The 21,986-nt window shown below is 48.7% G+C and overlaps 8 protein-coding genes across 8 annotated transcripts; 1 reads left to right on the forward strand and 7 right to left on the reverse strand.

Moving 5' to 3' along the window:
• Positions 1-97: 97 nt before the first annotated feature.
• On the reverse strand, positions 98-1,206 carry N7519_000887 (3-methyl-2-oxobutanoate hydroxymethyltransferase; the record flags this gene model as incomplete). The annotated part of the gene is made up of 2 exons (XM_057287665.1): positions 98-721; positions 820-1,206. The coding sequence occupies 2 exons, from the start codon at positions 1,204-1,206 to the stop codon at positions 98-100; spliced, it is 1,011 nt and encodes a 336-aa protein (XP_057153748.1).
• Positions 1,207-1,486: 280 nt separating this feature from the next.
• Positions 1,487-3,092, reverse strand: N7519_000888 (uncharacterized protein; the record flags this gene model as incomplete). The annotated part of the gene is made up of 4 exons (XM_057287666.1): positions 1,487-1,654; positions 1,718-2,156; positions 2,210-2,464; positions 2,596-3,092. 4 exons carry the CDS (start codon positions 3,090-3,092, stop codon positions 1,487-1,489), a joined length of 1,359 nt encoding a protein of 452 aa, XP_057153749.1.
• A 984-nt stretch (positions 3,093-4,076) lies between these two features.
• N7519_000889 (SLC26/SulP family anion transporter) lies at positions 4,077-6,663 on the reverse strand (the record flags this gene model as incomplete). Its single annotated transcript, XM_057287667.1, has 3 exons — positions 4,077-5,614; positions 5,673-6,150; positions 6,208-6,663. 3 exons carry the CDS (start codon positions 6,661-6,663, stop codon positions 4,077-4,079), a joined length of 2,472 nt encoding a protein of 823 aa, XP_057153750.1.
• A 4,096-nt stretch (positions 6,664-10,759) lies between these two features.
• On the forward strand, positions 10,760-12,118 carry N7519_000890 (uncharacterized protein; the record flags this gene model as incomplete). Its single annotated transcript, XM_057287668.1, has 1 exon — positions 10,760-12,118. One exon carries the CDS (start codon positions 10,760-10,762, stop codon positions 12,116-12,118), a length of 1,359 nt encoding a protein of 452 aa, XP_057153751.1.
• A 1,555-nt stretch (positions 12,119-13,673) lies between these two features.
• N7519_000891 (serine hydrolase domain-containing protein) lies at positions 13,674-14,954 on the reverse strand (the record flags this gene model as incomplete). The annotated part of the gene is made up of 2 exons (XM_057287669.1): positions 13,674-13,805; positions 13,866-14,954. The coding sequence occupies 2 exons, from the start codon at positions 14,952-14,954 to the stop codon at positions 13,674-13,676; spliced, it is 1,221 nt and encodes a 406-aa protein (XP_057153752.1).
• Positions 14,955-15,874: 920 nt separating this feature from the next.
• N7519_000892 (SGNH/GDSL hydrolase family protein) lies at positions 15,875-17,047 on the reverse strand (the record flags this gene model as incomplete). The annotated part of the gene is made up of 2 exons (XM_057287670.1): positions 15,875-16,813; positions 16,871-17,047. 2 exons carry the CDS (start codon positions 17,045-17,047, stop codon positions 15,875-15,877), a joined length of 1,116 nt encoding a protein of 371 aa, XP_057153753.1.
• A 771-nt stretch (positions 17,048-17,818) lies between these two features.
• Positions 17,819-18,875, reverse strand: N7519_000893 (plasma membrane ammonium transporter; the record flags this gene model as incomplete). The annotated part of the gene is made up of 5 exons (XM_057287671.1): positions 17,819-17,985; positions 18,046-18,225; positions 18,283-18,402; positions 18,457-18,557; positions 18,613-18,875. Coding segments are annotated over 5 exons (831 nt in total), but the record flags the coding sequence as incomplete, so codon positions are not given.
• Positions 18,876-19,946: 1,071 nt separating this feature from the next.
• N7519_000894 (CoA-acylating methylmalonate-semialdehyde dehydrogenase) lies at positions 19,947-21,566 on the reverse strand (the record flags this gene model as incomplete). The annotated part of the gene is made up of 3 exons (XM_057287672.1): positions 19,947-20,024; positions 20,075-20,359; positions 20,412-21,566. The coding sequence occupies 3 exons, from the start codon at positions 21,564-21,566 to the stop codon at positions 19,947-19,949; spliced, it is 1,518 nt and encodes a 505-aa protein (XP_057153755.1).
• Positions 21,567-21,986: the final 420 nt, after the last annotated feature.

Raw genomic sequence — 21,986 nt, forward strand, 5'->3', positions numbered from 1 at the left:
AGATATCAAAGGTCGAGATGGCCCGAGGCCCTCAGCATATATACATATTGTTCTGACAAGAAGCTAAAGACACAAAAATACACCAGGCACTGGTTTCTTACTCCTCACCAGCAACGTCATCGACAACCTTCTCAAACTCCTCCAACACCTCCTTAGAAACAGGATAAGTATACTCCACCGCAGGAAAAGCCCTACTCTTAACCTCCTCCTTATAAGCCTCAATCCCCCTCCTCGCCTCTCCCCAAACATCCGCATAAGTCTTAACAAACTTAGGCAAAAACCTCCCCTCAGGGAAATTCCCCAACATATCAACCTGCACAAGCACCTGCCCAGAACACCCATTCCCAGACCCAATCCCAATAGTCGGCACGCTCAGCCGCCGCGTAACAATCTCCGCAATCTCAGGCGGCACAGCCTCAATAATAACCATAAAAGCGCCTGCCTTCTGCACAGCCAATGCATCCCGCAGCAGCTTCACAGCGCCCGCAGCCGACTTACCCTGCACACGGAACCCACCCAGCGAATGCTGCCGCTGCGGCGTTAGCCCGATATGCGCCATGACAGGGATTCCCGCTTGCGAGATCTTGCGGATTGTAGGCGCCATCTCCGCCCCGCCTTCGAGTTTAATTCCCTTCATCCCGCCTTCTTTTACCATCCGGATTGCGGACTCTAGTGCTTTTTCTGGGGTGGTTTCGTATGAGCCCATGGGTAGGTCTGCGATCTGTTTCTATGTGAGATGTTGATGCATTTGGTGGGGTGGAGTATTGATATGGATTGGTATGCATGAACATGCATGTATGGGTACATGTATATACTTACTGTGAAGGCGCTCTTGACGGCGCGGTTTACGCTCCGGCAGTGGAGGAGCATCTCGTCCATTGTTACTTCGTTTGTGTCTTCCATGCCCATAGCGACCATTGCGAGGCTGTCGCCTACGAGCACGATTTCCATTCCGGCTGTGTCGGCGACATGGCCGCTAGGGAAATCAGATGCTGTGAGGACTGTGATCGGTTCGTTCTTTTTGTAGAGGGTTTGGATGGTTTGGATTGTTACTTTTTTGCGGGTGTTGGTGGCAGGTGAGCCCATTGGTGAGTGGGAGCTATATTGCGCAATGCATATTTTGATAGGTGATTGGCGTGGAGGAATGGCTAGACCTCTGAGGTGCAATGCTGGGCGTCTCAGGCAATTGAGTGTTTTCATAGCCATTTTGAAATTGAATAACTTCTAACAGCCCTGGAGAGCTCGAAGGGAAAAGCTGAATAGTAAAAAGATCTGAAGTTGACGTTCTGGCGGATGCGGCGTAGTTCGCAGTACTTGCCAGTTGAACCTCGGCCATCGATATACCTCGCTTGTTGTGAACTGTGAACTCCTCTTTTCTTTGTTTTGTCTACTTCATATTTCCCTTACCTTGGTATCTATTTAAATTCTGTTATTCTGCACTGCGGCATATTCTGACGTCATACAATATTGATAGGACATACCCACCCTACAGCTTCTTAAGCAGTTGCTTATCCGTCTTCAGCCGAATAGAAAGCCCAATAATAGAAGCAACAAGAGCCATCGTACCGGCATAGACTATAGCCGGACGGTAACCCAGAATCCCCTTATTCTCCCCACCAGCAGCATCGAGGATGAATCCAGCGATGGGGGCGCCCTGGGAAATAGTTAGCACTACAAGCTCTTCTACAAAACCACGCAAACAACCACATAGACTTACAAGCAGATAACCCCCAGCCCAACCAGTCACAACCATCCCCATCACAACAGACACTCTCGCCGAGCCAAACGTATTCCCCACAACAGTGGGCATAGTTGAGAAGAAGCCCCCATTCGCCATACCATTCACAATAACAAAGACGATCAACGGCCCCAGCGAAGTCGAGATAGGCCAGATAATCAGCATGCTCAGTGCGCTTAGCAGAAGGGAAATAAACAGCGTATTCAGCGGTCCAACTATATCACTGCACAGCCCGCAAAGCAATCTCCCCAGCGCAGAGGAGAAATTGAATGCTGCGACAATACCCGCTCCCGTGCCGGATGACATTCCCAGCGAAGCTGTGAAGAGAGGTAGGAAGAAAGGCGGCACTAGGAGGGGGAATGTGGCGATTGCGCCCATTGCGAAGAGGAGGACGAAGCGGATGTCACGGAATAGACGCCTATAGAGGGATTAGCCCCGATAGTATAACAAAACGCAAAGCGTAGAACGTACCAATCCACAACAGCCGAAGGCGGAATCGGAACCCGCTGCTTGATCAAATACGCAGCAGGCAAGCCCGTGGCCCAAGTAGCGAACCCGATAATCCGGAACGTCCACTGCACGCCCACACGCTCGAGGAGCGCATTCATCACGAAGCTAATCACAGCACCGCCCAGTCCACCCGCCGCATAGACAATGCCATTCGCGATTCCACGCTTCGCTCGGAAATACTGCGCCGGCGTGACGGAGACGACCATAAAGCAGAGACTGGTAGTGCTGGTCAGTAACAGTGCAGTAAAATCTCCTCTCCCAGCATAAGACCGGATACATATATATAGCCAGCGTGCCACATATACACTCCACACATGGACGCAAGTTCCAGACCGGATCAATCTCACCTAATCCCAATCCCCATAACAATACCAGCCGTAGCAAACAAGCCCCCGATATTCATAGCCGAGAAGCCACTCAGAACCTCCCCAAGACCCAAAAAGAACACGCCTGCCAGGGCAGATCTGCGCGTCCCGAGCTTGCGGATAATGCGCGCGTTCAGAATACCCAGGAAGGAGATACATGCTGTTGCGAGGGATCCGACGAATGCTAGAGTTGACGATGTTGATACGCCTTCTTTTACGAGCGCGGCTTGCAGAATTCCCCAGCAGTAGGATGTTCCGATGAACCACCATGTTACCACTGCGCAACCTGATATCACGACCCAGGCTTCGCCGCCGTCCGGGACTTGTGAGTCTGCGAGCAGGGATTGCTGCATTATGTCTGTTTCGGAGGGGGTTGTTGAGAGGCCATTTTGGTTGCTTGTTCGTGCGGGCCTTTCTTCTAGGGTTGTGTTTAGGTCCGGGAGGGAGATGCTGGTGCTTGTTGATTGGGGATTGGCCATTTTGGTGGGCGATGTAGGAAGTAGGTATGGGGTTCGGATATATCAGTCTTACTAGTCTTGGAATACTACGGATCCATCTGGGCGAGCCTTTAGCTGAAGAAACTTCGATTGAAAAATGGTATACTCCATGAGGTACAATATGGCTGTTTTCGGAAGGCGCTAGTCTGAAATGGGAAACCATCTTGGTTCATCATGTAACCATCTTAGCCTTGAAAGCTTTAAAGCTTCCCCCTTAATGGCATATCTTGAAATTTAATAAACTATTAAAGCTTTCCTTAAACTCGAGTAGCCTTTGGAAAAATGTAGACAAAAGGCAATGTAGAGCTTAGACCTGTGCCGCATATGTGGGTGAGCTGACTCGGGATTGCGCGCTTAGCCTCGGAAGAAGTGGAGATGGTTGACATTAACAGGGCGTGTTTGATGATGATCGATTATCAATCAGGTACTGGCACCTGCGCAGATCTGACGGCTGGGTTGCTAATGATTGATTACGTGGAGGATTGAGGATTGAGGTAAGAACACGCCACGTTCGAACGATGAGGTGGAATATATTCACCGAGCAAAGTCTATAAAAAACAGTACAATCAAAATGGGTATGCATTTCCCTAGGAAGAAATCAAGTAGGAACCAAGTCCATTCTAAACAATCCGTTTCTTCCGAGATCCGAAACGGTCAACAAACAAGACCCGACCAAATAAACCGACACACGCGAACCAAGGGAATAACGCTGAAAGAATATCCACAACAATAACAGGATGTCCATGGTCAATGTCATGGGATACATCCAATATAGACAATGCTAAGTGACAAATGTAGAGGGGAGGCGAAAATGTGAAAATAAAACATGACCAGGATGAACATGATATTAACAGGTCATAATCGGGGTATTTCAGATCAGACTCCAAGCCAGGGAGGAACAACTGATCGATGCAGAGAGGTAGGAAGCAATAGATGCAGTGAAGAAATGAAGCGCCGAAAAACCAATCACTCAATGTGAGGAATCTCGTCCGAGGAATTGGCAACGGCACTTTGAAGAGCGCTGGTCAAGTCGATATGGAAGAAAGGCCGGTTCATGCCCTGCACGAGCGCAACCTTAGGACGACGCTGGTACGCCTTGCTGTCCGTGATCTCGCGATTGAACTTGTCCTCGCGGATGACTTCGGAGTCCTCGGACGCGGTCTCGATGCCGTCGGTCTCGCGTGCGGTGGCGTTGGAATCGGACTTAAAGCCGGATTCGATATCCGAGGGCTTGTGGGACTGCTCGCGTTGGTTGGCGATGATCTCGGCGTGGGCGGCGGCTGAGGCGCTGCCTTCGATCTCGGCCACGCTGAAAATGGGCTTCCACCGGTGGAAGCCATCGCTAGCGACGGGTGTCGGGTAACCGAAGCCTGCGGCAGCCAGGCCGCGCTTTGTCCAGCGGTTGTTGATGTGTGCGAAGTGCCATTGCACGGTGCGGGGGGAGGCGTACATATCCAGCTGGTTGCGTACGTCGATCAGGTTCTGGATGGAGGTCACGTCGACATTGTTCACGGAAGAGAAGTCCAGAATGACGGCTTGGAGAAGGGGCAAGTGGGAGTCGTCGTCGCTGCCTTCCTTGCCGCGGCGGGGACCAGCGTCGTTCCAGGGACGGTCACCGCGGTTTTTGTAGGCGTTCGGGTTCGTTCGGCGGGTGTTCTTGAAGATGTTTTCAACCAGGGAATCGGTGTAGTGGTTGGCGTTGGGGCAGTTGAAGCCTTCGGCAAAGCGGTAGATGAAGATACCAGGAAGGGGCTGCTCCACTTCGATATCGGGGTTGGAGCCATCAGTGTGGTTGAGGGGAAGGAAGATCGTTCGGTGGTGGTGTTCCTCGTCGTCGGAGGGAGTCTTGTTAGTTCCGAACGATCCGTACTTTCCATCACCATCCAACAGGTGGTCTCCGACAACGGAGTGGATAGTGACACGGCCCAGGAACTGACCGCGGGCCTTGGCCACGCGGAAAAGCAGGACTGCAACCGCCACGCAGACTGTGCAGTAGATACCATTTTCAATGGAAGAGAAAACAGTGACAATGACACCAAGGAAGAAAATAATCGCATCAAGCGGAGACACGCGCCAGAACTGGTAAACAGTGTTGGGGGGAGTGATCAGATCGCCGACAGCGTGGATAATGACACCAGCGAGAGAAGCCTTGGGGATGTAGAAGAAGAGAGCGGGCAGGGCATAAATAGCCAAGAGCACCACGACCGCGGTAATAACACCAGCAAGGGGTGTCCGCACTCCAGCTTTAGACTTGATAGCTGTGCGGGAGAAAGATCCAGTCGCGGGGTAGCCACCGAGGAAAGGCCCGAGAAGGTTACTCACACCAATAGCGACAAATTCCTGTGAGGGATCGATAGTGTAGTTGTTAACACGGCCAAAAGACTTGGAAATGGCGATGTGCTCAATCAGAAGAACGATGACCGCAGCTGGAAGTTCACCAACGAAGGCTTTAATGATCTTAGTATCCATAGTGGGCACGGCGGCCTGTTGGAATCCTCGAGGGACTACCCCCGAGGAGCTTGAACGCTGGGTTATCCTTGCGGTGCAAGTTCGTGGCGGCACTAATCATAGTGTAGAACAAAATGACGAACACGGTGCGAAGAGTCGAGACAAAGAACCAAATCTTGGCCCTAGCAGGCTGCTTTTTGGCAGCGTAACTGCATACTGAACGGATAATGTAGAGCATTGCACAGGCAGTGACACCCATAGCAGCATCCAACGTGGAAGTTGGGAGGTATTTGAGGGTATTGATAATGACCTCGTAGGTGGCACCGCGCGTACTGAAGTCGGCCGTCTCGCCCAACATGGTCGGAACCTGTCCCGAGCAAATGCTCAGAGCCGAGCCGGTCATGAATGCCGAAATAGCAGGGAGAGGAATGAAATCGACGATGAATCCGATGCGCAGCAGACCCATCACTAGAACAATACCACCGCAAATGACAGCAAGAGCGGATGCAATCAGATGTGGAGGATAGTCAGGGTATTCCTCGCGGACGTTGGCCACGATAGTTCCGGTAAGAGTCGACATGACGGCCACGGGCTATGAACTGAGGTCAATAATGTCATTTTGGTTTCAGCCGGTCGGAGTATCACTCACCCCAATGGTAATATCCTTCGACGTCGCAAAGAACCAATAGATCAAAACTCCCATGAACGAGGAGTACAGACCGAACTGTACCGGCAGTCCAGCCAGGTTAGCATAGGCCATACCTTGTGGCACAACGACCGCTCCGACGGTGATACCGGCAACCAAGTCGCCCCACAGCCATGTTAAGTTGTAGTTGCCAATCCATGTGAGGAAAGGGAAGAGGTTGAGCAAGTATCTGCCCAGTTGGGCTCCCGATGGGGTGATCTCGCGAATCCAGTCAATGCTCGTTGGTTCGGGCTCATTGTATGAGTATGTGTCGACGGTGCCCATGGAAAATGCGGATTCTCCTCTTGTAACGGTCTCACCAGTAGCACCCAGAGGGTCTCTGTATGCGAGCTTGATCCCGAGGACCTTGGCCAGGGATTGACCAATATTGGAATTGGTCTCGCCCCATTTTTGGAACATGATTATGCTTGTACAGACCGGAGTTGACAAGTATCAAAAGCCGGGTGTGGACGAAGCTTCACCAGAGTGTGTTGGGGGCTGGTGGGAGGATAGAGTCAACAAAGGTGGTGATGGTCAAGAATATAAACAGAATGTCAAATCAGATAATCAGACAATCAGACCATGGCGCGACAAGATAAAGAAAATAAGAAAATAAGAAAAAAGCAAAGAATGTTGGATGCGTGATTCGATCCCAAATGGCGCAATATCTAAGCTCTCCAGATTCAAATTAAGATTTGAAAATTCCGCTTGGCTTGAGTTGAATTCAAGCAAGGGTTATACGAGAGACTTGAACAAAGTAACTCGGAGGATAATAAAAAGCAAAAACCGGTTGAAAGTCCACGTTGTTAAAAGCCAGAGTGAATTTCTTGAATTTCTCACACGGCAGCCGAGTCCGATGATCCCAGTTGATCACAGAAGAGCGTAAACCCGCCAGGTCCCACTCGGTCTGGAAGAATGACGACGGGTCGTGGAGTATATCCGTTTTTTACACGGGGGCCCATGGTCGAGATGGAGACGGGATTACTTGGAATTTGCGTGCTGCTTGCTTAAAGCACTATCATATACAGCTATTAAACTATTCATTGTTCTCATGACATTTCTCTCGCCTGGTAGCTCATGTAAATCCCATCAATTCGGTAAATATGAACGTCCCCAATGATTAAACTGGGGAGAAGCTGTCGCAGTGCCAAGAACTGTGGATGACGAATGATAACGCGCTTTGATGAGATTTGCCCCAAAAAGATCAACAAGTGGATCCATCAAACCAATCACGGACCCTCTAGAACACGCAATCTGCAGGCGAGATGGTGAAAGGGAAGAGGTTCCACGTTTTTTTGGATGTTCTTCTCTGTTTCAGGAATCTTCTACCTGGCCAAGGTTCTTTAAAGCTGATTAACTTTATTCCTTTACCGCCCTTCACTTGAATATCAAATTACATAATTTTGCATTTTATGAAGGTTCCAAGGTTCCCCAAAAGTTTTATATAGAAGCTTGGAACCTTGGAATATCCTTATAACGTACAGGTCCACACCTGACGGGATCTACAATATTGTAAAGCATATTTATCATTTGCCGCGTGGTCCCTGTTGCCGAGTGGTCTATTCATTTTAAATTTTAATTAAAGTCTCGCGTGGGGTCCCTTTGGCCTCGGCGCTACTCTATCTGTTAGGTGCATACGGAGTATGAACGAGGAGACACGGAGTATCCCGTAGACCGTTGCCTTTCTACAACATAGCCACGCTATATCTGAGTGATCGGCCTCCAGAACCTTGGCTAATGATATCTCAATCTAGTAGAGCAAAAAAAGGCCGTAGTTGTCTCTTGTGCCATAATAGATGCTCCAACGACCAAGGTTTGAGGCGTATACAATCTGAATATGCCGCTTAGAACAGGCACGTTTCTCCCTTGTTCCCCTGCATATTTTGCCCACTTTGTAAAGGCGCAATCAAGATCTAAATCACGTCATCGAGCTTTATAGTTGGCCCGCGTCTAGCGAGATACGCTAGATACCAAAGTACTAAAGCAGTGCTACCTACTGTAGCTGCGCCCTTAACTTAATGGTGCCACGAGGCTACCCATGTCACTCTTGGCCTTTTTACAGACGTATCAGATCTCTCTGTTTACCTCGTCCATCTCGGTCGCTCGCTTGTCTTCCTAGTGCATTCCTCGGCACTTTCGACCATATCACGCAAGACATTCCTGCCACTACTCAGGTTACATGGATGCATATCCAAGACTTATGGATTCTCTTGGCTACCTTGCTAGATATTATTTACATACAAGAGGAGAAACAGCCGACGGGAAGAAGGAAAAAGGAAATAATGTGGCGTCGCGCCGCTCATCTCATCTCAGGCAGCTGACTCTTAGGACATGATCGGATCTGCAGCTGCCCAGGTGGTTATGGTTGCACAACCGTGCTCATGGGAACATGATCTCCGCTATACGAGGACATCGTGCATTTCGCTTCTCCTCGGAGACGCTCTTTGGTTTCAGCCTCTTCTTGACTAGACTTGATGGCGCCTGGCTTGTTTTGTACGAGAACCTTGGCATCTATATCGACTAATGATTCAGTTGGTTGAATTATTGGTTTGGTTTTGCTTTCTTTTTTGGACTCACTTCTCGCCCTTGCCGCTAATACAACATAGCCTCATTATTATCTCCCGAGATCCCATGTCCTTGGTCCCCGGGGTCCGCTTTGCGCCACTTCTGGATATCGATACGGGATCTTGTGAAAGATTTGGAGGTCTTACCCCCGAGCACGCCATGCAACAGAACAGCCTCGATCCCATTTCTCGTGTCTGTGTGAGGTGGCACGGGACATTCTAGGTGTCCTCGGGTGCATGCATTCATATGCAGGGGTGACCATGAAGTCGCTTTTGCGGGGGAACCCGAGGATGCAGCTCGATGCTACTGTATGTAAGGAGTAGCCCTCGACCTTTCTGGGCAGGCGCTCACCTAGCACTCCTAACCCTTGTTTCCTTAAGGAAAAGCTAGAATGACCACGAAGTAGGATTTTGAATCGCCAAGGGAAACAAGAAAGGGAAACAGTATCAGTTCCAGGATTTACCCAAAGCATTTCCGGCCCTTATGGCAAAGGTAGCACCTAACAGACATGTTAGTAATTACACCAAATTGGATTTGTTCTAGAACATACAGTCATGTCTCCTTTCGATGCAGGTGAGCTTATAGCTCTTGGCCATAATAGACAGATGCTCAAAGCGTAAGACCAAGGTAGGTACTTGGTCGTAGATGAACGGCACTTCTCTTTCGCAATTGGTATAATCCCTGTAGTATGTCCAGGTGGTCTGATCGGGCTCTTTTATTGATTAGCTTAAAGTCAATATGAGCTGGATATCTACTCCGTAGTGCTAGTCCAAACGTTATTGCGTGGTGACACAATCGCTTTTTTTCTTTCTTTTTTCATTTCGTCATCTAGCAGCGACTTTGGCAATCAGGTGAATGTCATCCGTCTGATCTAACTGGTCTATCGGTGTCAGGGGGAATGAGAGACCTGGCCATCCCAAGAATTTCCTCCCTAGCTATCCCCTGGCCATACCGTTTATCCAGTTTGGACTTCAGTTCATTAAATTCCTCGACGGACTCACCCTATCGATCTGATCCAGGCAGTCCAGCAGTCTAAGTTTCCACCCTAACAGTCTCCGGTTATTTCAGAATTTGCATCGGGACAGGAATCCCACTCCATGCAACTTGGTATCAGGCCAACGGTTACGACAAACACATAACTCTAGGCATGACAGCTGGTTCAGTGTTTTATTGCGGACTTATCTCTATTGACCACCATCGTCTATCGCCTCCCCGACGGAAGTCACCCATGTTCAATATTTCGCGGCTTGTTACCCTCACTGCCACTCGAAACATTATAGCTCTTCGGTCAAGTCATTAACAAGGATACATGGTTCCGCAGGTCAACCTTCCATGAACGATTCCACCAAATTCCCAGGGAATGGCTCTGGCATAGATAACGCATTTCTCATCCCGTACTCAATCGCAAGCAATCTCTTGTATCCAGGAAGATCTCCGACGACGCAGTAAAGGTCAAAATCGAGCACTTTCTCAGCCCACAAAAGTGCCATTTTTTGTTCCTTCAATCTCAGACAGTACATAGCTGCATCATAGTGGCCAAAAGATAATGTAAGAATACGGACTACACAATAAGGAAGCCAGCCACGAGATTCTGTTGTGGAGTTGGTGCCCCAGGCTCCAACCTCGTCTGACAGGTAGATAGTTTGCTTGCTCCACTACAATACAACTCTCCCACTTCTGCTCTTTAGTCCTTACAAACCATAGTGCCCGAGACATTGTAATGTGTCTATTGCCTTTGCGGTATTGGGTGGGCCTTCCCAATGTCGTTTCGCCTCTCTCCACCTGTACTTTCTCTCCAGCGGGTATTGCGGGAAAGTGCTGGTCACATCCGGTGGATAACCGCAATGGATTTTCGATGTCAACAAAAAAGTCCTCCCCTACTCCCCAAAGTCTTTGGTTACCTGTTCCTTGACTACAGCTGAAGCAAGAGAACTCCGAGGCACCTCTCGCTATGTCTGCTCAAGTCACCATCCCTGCACGAGTACTCGTTGGCTCTGCGCTTGCATATTTTATCTTCAATTCTATCAACGCTATTCGAAACCGACCAAATTTGAAGCATTCTTCACGGCCTGCTTCTCTCACGCCTGGACAGATCGAGATCATCAAAGCCACCATTCCAGTCCTCGAAGAGCATGGGTACACAATTTCGTCCGTTTTCTACCAGACCTTGCTTGCCGAGCATCCGGAATTGAACGAAGTCTTCAATACCGCCAACCAGGCTAGCGGACACCAAGCTCGCGCTTTGGCTGGTGCTCTCTATGCATACGCCTTGCATATTGATGACTTGGCCGCACTTGGCCCTGCTGTTGAATTGATTTGCAACAAGCATGCGTCTTTGTATATTTCACCCGGGGACTATGGAATCGTTGGGGAGTATTTGCTCCGTGCCATGAAAGAAGTCTTGGGCAGTGCATTGACAAAAGATATCCATGACGCCTGGGAAACTGCATATTGGGCCCTTGCGAATGTTCTGATCAGCCGGGAAGCCGCTCTCTACAAGGAAAACTCTGGTTGGACTACTTGGCGCAACTTTATGGTCATTAGGAAGAATATCGAGTCCAGTGAGATCACGTCCTTCTACTTGAAGCCGACCGATAAAGAACCACTCCCAATCTTCCGTCCCGGACAATACATTTCGGTGAAAGTCGACATTCCTAGGCTCAAATATCTACAGCCTCGTCAGTACTCTCTCAGCGACAAGCCCCAATCGGACTTTTATCGAATTAGCGTCAAGAAAGAGACAGGGGCGGGCCTTACGTCGGGCGTGGACAACCCCTCTGGCTATGTTTCGAACGTTCTTCATGATGAGACCGAAGAAGGAGATATCATTCAAGTATCCCATCCGCGCGGTGACTTCTTCTTGACTTCTGAGCACTCAACACATCCTCTTGTGCTGCTATCGGCTGGTGTAGGAATCACTCCTATGATGTCAATTTTGAACACTATTATTGCAAGCTCCATTGACCGCAAGGTTCACTTCATTCATGGATCGCGTACCACCAAAGCACGTGCATTCCAAGACCACGTCCAAGCTTTAGCCAAACAGCATCGCAACATCCAGGTGACACTCTTCACCGTCCAGCCCTCGAATGAGGACACCAAAGGGGTCACGTATCATCACACTGGCCGCGTTAATCTCGAGAAGCTGAGCCCAGATGCTGACCTGTATCTGGACAACAAGTACACGGAATACTACGCCTGCGGCCCCGAAGGCTTCATGAGCGATACGTCGGCGGCCTTGAAAGCGCGCTCGGTCACCTCAGATCGGATCAAATTAGAGTTGTTTGGAACTGGCGGAGCGCCACAGTGAACATGGTGTGCTTTGCATAATGCTTTGTTTTGATTATGTACAACTCGACCCTGCCATGTATCTACTAGCACCAAGCTATCCTGGGTCACGATGTCCTTCATATTGGCATCTTCTCGAGCATGTCAGGTATATACCGAGAGCGTTTTCTGGGCCCGAGGCTTCTTGGGAACTAGTACATATCTGGGAATTTGTGACCCACGGAGAGAAACGTATCTTGAAAGTAGTTTTGAAAAGAGTCATGTTTTCATTCCAAACATTCACTAAATCTAGATGCTACGAGACAGGTTCACCATTCGGCCACTGCCGACAAAGGATATCATGGGTATAAGCTATAAGTCCGAAAATGCTCCTTCACTTCTGTACGTTCGGTCGAAGAGAACCTACGAGCTGCTGTCTGCTGCCTATCATGTTGAGTTTATTGATTGGACAGCAATAGTAAAGATTGTGTGCAAGCAAGTTGACTCGTTAAAATATATAGAGAAATGGGATAAGAAAAAAGGGCCCTCGTCAATAATAAAAGTAAACTGGAGCAAATTCTCCCTACAGATGATATTGTTCAATAGAAGATAATCTTTAAAGATTGTTAAACCTCCAGGGAGAGATCCATACGGTCTAGTGCCCGACGGGCTACTGTCCGTAAGTGTTCTATCTCAAGGTAGACTGCTGTATTGCTCAGAGGTCGGGTGCGTGCTAGGTCTGGCGAGAGGAAAGGACCGAACGCATCTTAACGCGTCAATACAAGTGTCCAAGGTGTCGTGGTATAGTAGGTTCTGGAAGGATCTTTAGTAAATTAACTAATAAAACTCGAGAGCCTCAACATACCTCCCTCTACCGCTATACGAGCATGTCTTATTGACCCCGTACGTATAGCTCCACAAAACCACTCACAACTGTCGTTTGACGGTACCGTCGCTTGCTGAAGCCTCCTCTTCAAAGCTTTAACGAATTCCGAAATCGTGGACTAGTTCGCCCATGCTTGGCGACTGTCGTCAAACACGACCGGGTCTGGTAACAATGCTTGTCGCACTGTTGCAACTGAGTCTTCGCTCGTAATCCCCGACAGAGTGTAATTGGCTTGGCTCTAGTCTAATTAGCGACTATTCTCTCCGACGGGCAAACCAAATGTCGAAACAAGCCTTGCGAAGAGCACTATGACTGCCCCTCACATCTCGAATACTTACGTACCTGGGCCATATACTCATCCGCAAAGAAAGCAGGCTCGGCTCAACTAAATGAGTTATTCGAGATCAGAATTGATGCAGCTTACTAGACATGACTTAACCAGCTTGCTAAGGCCCGCCTGGAGTGGGATCGTTGCGAGGAGGACAAGAGATTTTCGAATGGACAAGACTTTGTAGATCATGACCTCTGAGAGTGCACACAACAAGAGCAGGCGACTGATCAAAATCGTCCGCATTTGAAAGCGTAGGCTTTAGTTTGGAAAGGGTAAACAACCGGTATTACAGAATGCAATTTGATTGCTTGTATATATCAGAACTTGTCCGCCATAGGAGTAGACACCAGTAATCGCCAGTATTAGAAGACTAAAAGACTTCTATTTGGAGCTAGCAGCGATCTTGTACAATGACTTCTTGAATAGCTGTATCATATTTCCCACTGGCTTGTCACCAGGCGGAAGCACCTGCGTTCCAAACACACCACACAAATCAGAGGTTTGATCAATAAACTACGAGATTCTTATGTAAGTAATCTTTCTCAATTCACCTCATGCTTCGTTGGCACTTACCCAGAACAAGTTTGGCTTTCCACTCCAGAACAAGGTATTCTTCTTCCATCCTGATGGCTCGTCGTTCATGGCCAACATTCCACCAAGCCCCCAATCGTAGACCCCGGTATTGTCCGGCATCCCAATGAAAGCCGGTTCCGCATCATGTGTACCGATATAGTCGTGTAGTGACTGTCTGCTGTCATCGCCAAGCTGCGGCTGGAACATAGTGGCAGATGTTCCCTTGGCAAGAAGCTTGCCATCGTCTACCAGGATGGAACGCAAGACCTTCATAAAATCATCCATCGTAGCGTGCACCCCCTGACCACCAAAGCACTCTGCCACTCCTTCAGTTAAAAAAGGCGTTCCCAACGGAACAACACGCCCCGAAGATTCGTCTCGTCGGGTCATCTGCACACACTCAGCAGCCATCTCGACGCGTCGAGACGGCCAGAATGTCATCTTTTGGATTGAAAGAGGGACCCAGATGTTCTCCTGCATGTAGCTTTCCAAATCTTGGCCCGTGAGATGCTCTATCAGCTGACCAACCCAATCAAGGCTGGTCCCATATTCCCAGCTGGAGCCAGGCTCAAACAGCAGAGGGTACCCAAATCTGTCGTTGACAGTAGCACCGACGTTGACCTTCCTCCCAAGAGACGATGTTATCTTTGCCAGGTCCGCATTGCTCATGTCATAACCCGCACCGCTGCTGTGGGTGAGAAGATGGCGAAGAGTTATGGCGTTCTTTCGGTCGTGCGCAATGTACTGCCCGGAGGTACTCCACCCTGTGAAAACCTGCTGGGCAGCCAAGCTGGGGATCATGTAGGAGACATCCTGGTCCAGATCCACGATTTGACGCTCGACCAACTGGAGGGCGGCAATGGACGTGAGAAGCTTTGTCATGGATGCAATCGCCATAACCGAATTCGCCGTGAGTGGACTTTGGGTTCCGTCGGCAGTCTTGTGCCCGAAGGCCCTGGCGTAATGAAGGCTTCCGTTCCCATTTGTGGCTGCAAGCACAGCACCGGGAAAGACACCGTCCTCCACAGCGTTGGAGAAGGCTTCTTCGAGTGAGGCAAAAATGTCGTTGGCTCCTGATATGCAGTCCATCTTGATACGTACATTCGAGGGCCGAGCAGGCTGCAAAGGAAAGATATATTGTCTGCGAAAAAAAAGAGGTGAACACTTGCTTTTTGACGCCACTTGCTAAGCCTTCGCATTGTCTCATTAGCTGATAACTCGTGTTTAAAAGCCTCTTGTATTCTGCAGTCACTGTTTCTGTAGCATGATTGGGTCTCTTTGGTGGGGATGACCCAGGTGAGATCGGGGAGGCGGATATTGCGGGCCGCGGCGGCGGCTGAATGGGCGCTTGCCATCGCATTTTCGCTTGCGTTCCCGGCACGGTTCACATGCAACTTTAGAGTGCTTCCGTTTGCTCTGACTGGGGGGATACATTCTTCGGCTATGTGTGATCAAATATATTAATACTTTTTTGGATACTCAATGAAGAATTGGATGTGATAAACCTATATCTATGCTCCTGAACGCTATATAGGAAATGCTGCAAACTATCTTGCTGCTGCGGCCCGACGAAGCCGCAATAGCCGCACCGCCCAGATAACGCAGCATTGGGAATTATGGCCTCTGATTATATATTTGGTATGTCAGGATGCCAGGGAGAAGTACACGCTCACTATTTAGCATGGGATTGTCAACCAACCACTAGTATCAGTAATACCACCGTGTTGAGCGATAACTACTTCCTAGATGAACGGGGATCTTGTCGAATCGTTGAATATCCGGATGCGCTAGTACTAACTAATGGAACGGATCGTCATGACAGTTTAAAGAACTATCTAGGAGATTGCTGATGGGATCGTCTTGTAACATCTGGAGCTAGCTAGGATTGACGTATTACGCCACGGATGTTTCGAAGTGACCCAGTTTACCATACACAAACAAGAAAGAGCATGTAGATGTTGAATCAGCCTGTCCTTAGCTCTACACAAACATATAGAAAAAGCGGTATTTTACCCAGAGTAGTACCGAGTCCACTTGCTGTGGCCCTTGATAACTTGAACAAAGCTTTTTGCAATCATGCGCCATGTTTGTTCGGAAGGGTGTAGCTCATCGTACCACATAAATGCATCTGGATTGTTGTCGGTCCGAGCACAATCTGTGCCATTTAGAGCACAGTGGTTGATGTATCCCGTTACGTCTAAGGGTGCTGTGCCATTGAGATACTCCTGGGGGTGGTGATATATATCGTTCATCTGGTAGAATAATGTCAGCACTAGAACATTCGAAGGTTCCCATGAGCCGTTGTTCGAACCCACCAGCGCTTCGAGGTCCACGAGGGCAAATTGGGCTTCGGGGTATCTCCGTCGGTACTCCACATCTAGTGGCGTTCTGACTTTGTATATCGCGTTGACAAGCGACACCTGCTCCAAAATTCGCTGGGAGGAAGCTGTAATGTTGCTGTATTTGTCTGGCCAATATTGAGTTGCTCTGAGGCCTCCCGCACCTGGCATGCCGTACTGTGGACTGAGGTACAATGGGCCAAGCGTGTTGAGAATGAAGTGGCGAGCGCCATGTTGGTACAAGCGATCGATCTGTTCAAAGACACAGTCCACGTAGTTTGGAATAGTGGTACCTGCGACCTGTGAATCGGTCAAATAGCCATAGGCGCCAACATCATTGCCACCAATCATTATAGCGAAGACAGTTGATTCGGTTGGGATTGTCATGAACTTAGTTCCATTGGAGAGCACATAATTGTCATCGGCCAGAAATGCGGGGATTTCATAAGTGGCAACATCCGGAAAAAGCTGCTGTGTTGGCTCACAGGTTCGCGGCGTGAGGCTGTTGGCGCACACAGCTCCAGCAACGGCATAATTGTGTACCGTCGCGCCGGTATACTGCCCCACATACGATGGCCAGGGACGTCCGCCATCTGCGGCAACAGAGCTCTGTGAGCCTTGTTAAAAATCCGATTTGTACTCGTTCATTGACCCAGTAGCTCACACCTCGTTGTTGGTCCATCCCACTGGGGGCAAACTTCCATTATGGGCGATGATGTAGTTAAGCCGACCAGCATCTGACCAGCTATCCCCAAAAACAACAAGATTTGTAAAGTTTGGAATGTTCCAAGCATAAGTCGATGTGACTATGAGTGAAAGAAGAATGGAACCTGCTGATACCATTTTCGCGACTTGGGTGCAAGATAATGAGAGCTTGGTCAGGAATATAAAGCTTGGGGGTAATATGATATGAATTTATACCATTACCGCAGGTAAGAGTCTTTGGTCCCAAGTTCTCTACAGAGATCTACGTTCTGTGTCCGTGTTCATCCACTACATACAAAGAGACCTACCTTGTAACCGGCTGAGGGAGTAGTAAATCGTTACTCAAAAGGGAAACTACGGGGTAAATCTGAAATTTCAGAAGATTTTCAGTTGTTCCTATTGGACCAATAGCCAGAATAATGTTCCGGGGCCCCCGCGGGGTTTTGCTTTTCAAGTTTCCGTACCCACGGAGGTGGAAGGGGAGCCGGGTCGTCCGGATGATGCGGGTGCTGCGGGTGCTCGACTAACGTCAGAGCTTCGGGCAGGTTAATGGTGGTGTATCGATCTCTAATGTGGTTTCAGTTATGTTATTTGTATTCCACCCGGAGCAAGCCCAGATACCCAATCTAGATGTTATGCGTAGCTCTGCAATAAAAAATCAGTTTCCTTTTATTATGGATGCTGGTTCTCGCGAAATGGAGGAGCAGTGACAGTATGTACTAGCTACGTAGACTGTAATGCCACTTTCTGTCAATGCAGGGAATTTACAGGGGAGTTGTAATCCAGTAGGCTGGTTTCGAATATAAATCTCCTCGTTCAAGATATCAAAGTTATGGAAGGTGTTGGCAGTGAAGCAGGTATAAGCTGACACGCATGTTTGAAAGATACTTAGCAAAAATTGAAACTCCCTTAAGCCTCATCTGCGGCACTCTTTCTTGCCCTTTGAGTTCGTCCTTGAATCACCTCACTCAAATCCCCAACAGGTAGAACCAGGGGGAAGTCAATCGCTCCAGCATTTGTGCTACAAATATATACCATATCGGAATGCAAAGCACGAAATTGCATGCCCCAGCAGCCTTGTAGAGAGAGAGATATTAGTAAACTGCAGGATATAATCTGATGCATATGTTAATGACGTACCATTTCGATCTTGGCTGCAAAAGCAGCTTTTCCCATCGCAAGGTAGAAGTGGACGGCTCCATAGAGGCAATATGCCACCACCAGGAAAAACAAAGCAAGAAAAAGGCAGAGATTGGTGCGAATTGAGCATACCAAATAGACCAAGGTGACCAAGGCCAAGGTAATGTAATATAGGCCTTTTATATATGTATCAGCAATAGAATCCTGGCTAATTGCCGTGATACGTTACATACCTGCTGTTGCATGGTACCCAGTTGTTTCCAATCCATCAAAGGCGTCACCCGTAGGAGAGTATTTAGCACCGACGGCAAAGAAAGGCATGAGGGACGCTCCTTGAGCAAGCCAGAAAGCCCCTATATGAGAGGTCAGTGTCTTCTCTATGTTCTAGAGAATAAGAAAGGCCTTACCGTAGGTGAAGAAAACTGCGCAGGAGAAAGTGTTTCCGAGTATCCACTCCCCGATTGCGCCAATGACCTGGATCATCCCTCCGAAAAATATAAAGGCTGGGCTGATTTTGAACTGTTATTAGATATCCGTGTTTTGCTTCCGAGGGCTAAGCTCACAGAATAGCCCCTCCATCTCCACCGGCTCCTCTCCAGCCCATATGGAGCATTGCATTGGGTGTCGCGGCTACTAGAAAGCCCATCAACGATATCGGGGTTGGGTTACCGAAGGTGCGCCGCAGGTTTCCCGCAATTGGCATCTTAGGAGTGAGGTAGAGCTTCTCAAAAGTATCTCGGGGGATTGGAAGCATAACACTTTCTGCGGTATGCACAGGAGAAAGTATGTCTGTGCCACCCTCCATCTTTTCAGACATATTGTCAAGCTGATGATTGAGTAGTAGTGTAAAAATGTAGAGAGAAAATAGCTAATTGGTGTTGAATGGTATGTATAATTCTATCTCCTTGTTGGGGTCCATTGATGCCTTAATATATGGAAAATACGGAGCGCAACGTCAATTGCTCTACTATCTCTAATCTGACCCCATACCCCGGACTCTACGAGCGCCTCGTCAAAATATCTCCGCGGAGCTCAGTTCGGTATCTGGTCTAGAAGCGCGTCGTGAAACTTAAACATTATACTCAAGATAGGCAACTGTTTCGCAGAGTTTTGATATTGGACTTGTCAGGCAGCTTGGTATGTTCTGACCTAATATGAATACTGCACCAAGTGGCCAAGCGAGCCAAATTTACAATGATAGGTAAGTGGTGTAGGCCAATATCTACACAGAGAACCCTTCATTCTTTAAAGCGGAAACAGTTCTTCGCAAAGTTCTCACTCCAAGGCCTTCCCGCAATATCCGCTACGCCAAGAAACCAAGCAGCACTGTTCTATCTCTTCGAGGCGCTATCAATGTCTCTTTCAGGTGGCGAATAGGCTGGCTCTATCGCTATCTATATACAGTAGATAGGCGGTAGATACCGTAGGAAACCCCTCAACGCCAATAGGCTTGCAAGTACAACAGATAGGACCCCGTCGGAATCTATCACTGGAGGCCCGTAGCAGCAGCCCGTCATCATATCCGTGTAAAATCTTTTCCAAGAGCGAGTTTCGAGAGTCCTTTCACCCCAATATGGTAGAACCATCTGACATCGCCACTGACCAATGGAACAAGAATTAGAGTATACAACGAGCCAACCCGGAAAGCAAGCATATATTTCAACCCCCAGTTCTAAGCATCCGCGAGCTTGATGTAATACAGCATATGGGATAATGGTCATAAAGTGACCTAGCATACTATTCTGAAGCGGCGAATCAGAAATTATACAGAAGGATTGAGAAACATGGTCATTTAACATTGAATTGATTGGTTACTCGATTATAGGGAAGAAAGATACTTCACAATTTGCTAAGGCACGATCTTATTGTCCTAGTGAAGAAAAGACGCGGTGTCGTATCACAGGTGGGATGGCATGACGACCTGTTTTCCAGAATCAACATTTTCCCGGCGCCAAAGACTGGTGACAGTTTTTTGCTGTGTGTAGAATGCCAGCCCAGGCTTTCCATAAAACGTGTTTGCGCCACCCCCGCAATGCTCTTCTTGTTTCCAGTGAAGGAGAACATAGGAAGCGGGACTGGAATTGCAACATTGATACCGACCTGTCCTGCCTCGATATTCTTTTGGAAGTACGAGGCCGACGAGCCCGACTTGGTAAAAATAGATGCACCGTTACCATACTCATTTGCGTTGAGAAGTTCAACAGCTTGTTCTAGGGTCTGTACGGAGATACAAACTAACACGGGACCAAAGATCTCTTCTTTGTAACATGCCATGTTGGCGTTGACATTGGTGATGACCGTGGGCGCCACCTAACGATAGTCAGCAAAGAAGAAATGTGAGGTACAAGCGTTCATCACTCACAAAGTTTCCTTGGGGGTACTTTTCTGGTTTGTATCCTCTGCCATCTAGAAGTATTGACGCTCCTTCACGCTCGGCACTCGCGATAAGAGACTCAATTCTCGCTCTGCTTTCGGAACTGATCACTGGACCCACGTCGGCATCTCTCTCGAAACCAGCAGACACGACTAGCTTTCGAGCCTTCTCCACCAGTTCTGGTATATAACTGGAGCTTTCGCCGACTGTCACAAGTACACTTAGCGCCATACAACGTTGTCCCGCCGCCCCAAATGCAGCACCTGCTATAGCATTGAGAGCCGTCTCTTTGTCTGCATCAGGAAGAAGAACAACGTGGTTCTTAGCGCCAAGGTTTGCTTGAACGCGTTTTCCATTAGCTGAGCCCCGTGAGTAGATGTATTCACCAGCACGGTTGCTACCAACAAAGCTGATTGCACGAATTGCAGGCTCATCAATGATAAAGTTGACGGTATCCACAGCACCATGAACAATATTCAAGACTCCTTTTGGGAGCCCGGCTTCACGAGCAAGTTCGGCCAGAATCAAAGCAGCACCGGGGTCTCTCTCTGACGGTTTCAAGATGAGAGTGTTTCCGGTCACGACTGCAATCGGGATACACCAAAGAGGAATCATGGCAGGAAAGTTGAACGGGCAAATGGCAGCGACGACCCCAAGAGGCTCTCGATAACTTCTTGTTTCCATGTCTCGAGCAACTTCGAGAACCTCACCTGGGAGTTGAGTAGTGATGCCGCATGCAGTTTCGGCCACCTGTAATCCACGTAAAACATCTCCCCGGGCATCCTTGAAAGTTTTGCCTTGCTCTAATGTAATGGATGCAGCCAAGCGGTCCCAGTTCTCCTTGATGAGGTGGGTAAAGCGGAACATAATTTGCTGGCGTGCAATGATACTGGTGGCCCTCCATGTCGGGAATGCGTTTTGGGCTGAAGAAACTGCTATAGAGAGTTCCTCTGCAGTAGACTGAGGGACGCGCGTGACCAGATTGTTGGTGGCGGGATCGTAGACTGGAATCCACTGAGTAGCCTTGGACGGTACAAATTCATTATCCAGAAAATTGGGTGTGTCGGCAGGGGACACAATCGGGTCATGTGTCATGCGCACTGCTGAGCCTGTCGAGGCGGTTCCGGCGGTATTCGCAGCCATTCTTATCATTAAAGCGCACAGGATAAGTGGTCTGAGAGCACAAAAGATAAGTCGTTGTTGAAGAAGAAGAGGATATGATGAATATTTCCAACGTGGCGGCCTATTACCTTTTAGTATTGAAAGGGTTATGGAGCTACGAGACATACCTGCTTCAGTGTGGTGCGTTATCTTGTGTGCTGTCCGCTCCACGGAGTATCAAAACGGATATTGCGGACTTGTTCGGTAGGTTCCTTTAGCACGGTCCTTTCGAGTGGATCCAAGGTAACCAGAGCCGACGTTTACTATACGCCGTAGTCTCGACCCCATGCTTCCCCACGTCCCCGTCCAACACAGCCGCAAGCCTCGGGGTCTGCCTGTCGGAGATAAGACACGCCAACCGAAACACATGATTGCGGCTGATGCGGCGGATCGGATATTGCG

Source organism: Penicillium mononematosum, assembly GCF_028829835.1.
Source record: "Penicillium mononematosum strain IBT 11891 chromosome Unknown utg000001l:1.0-4488741.0:1.0-4491989.0, whole genome shotgun sequence".
NCBI classification, from domain to species: Eukaryota; Fungi; Ascomycota; class Eurotiomycetes; order Eurotiales; family Aspergillaceae; genus Penicillium; species Penicillium mononematosum.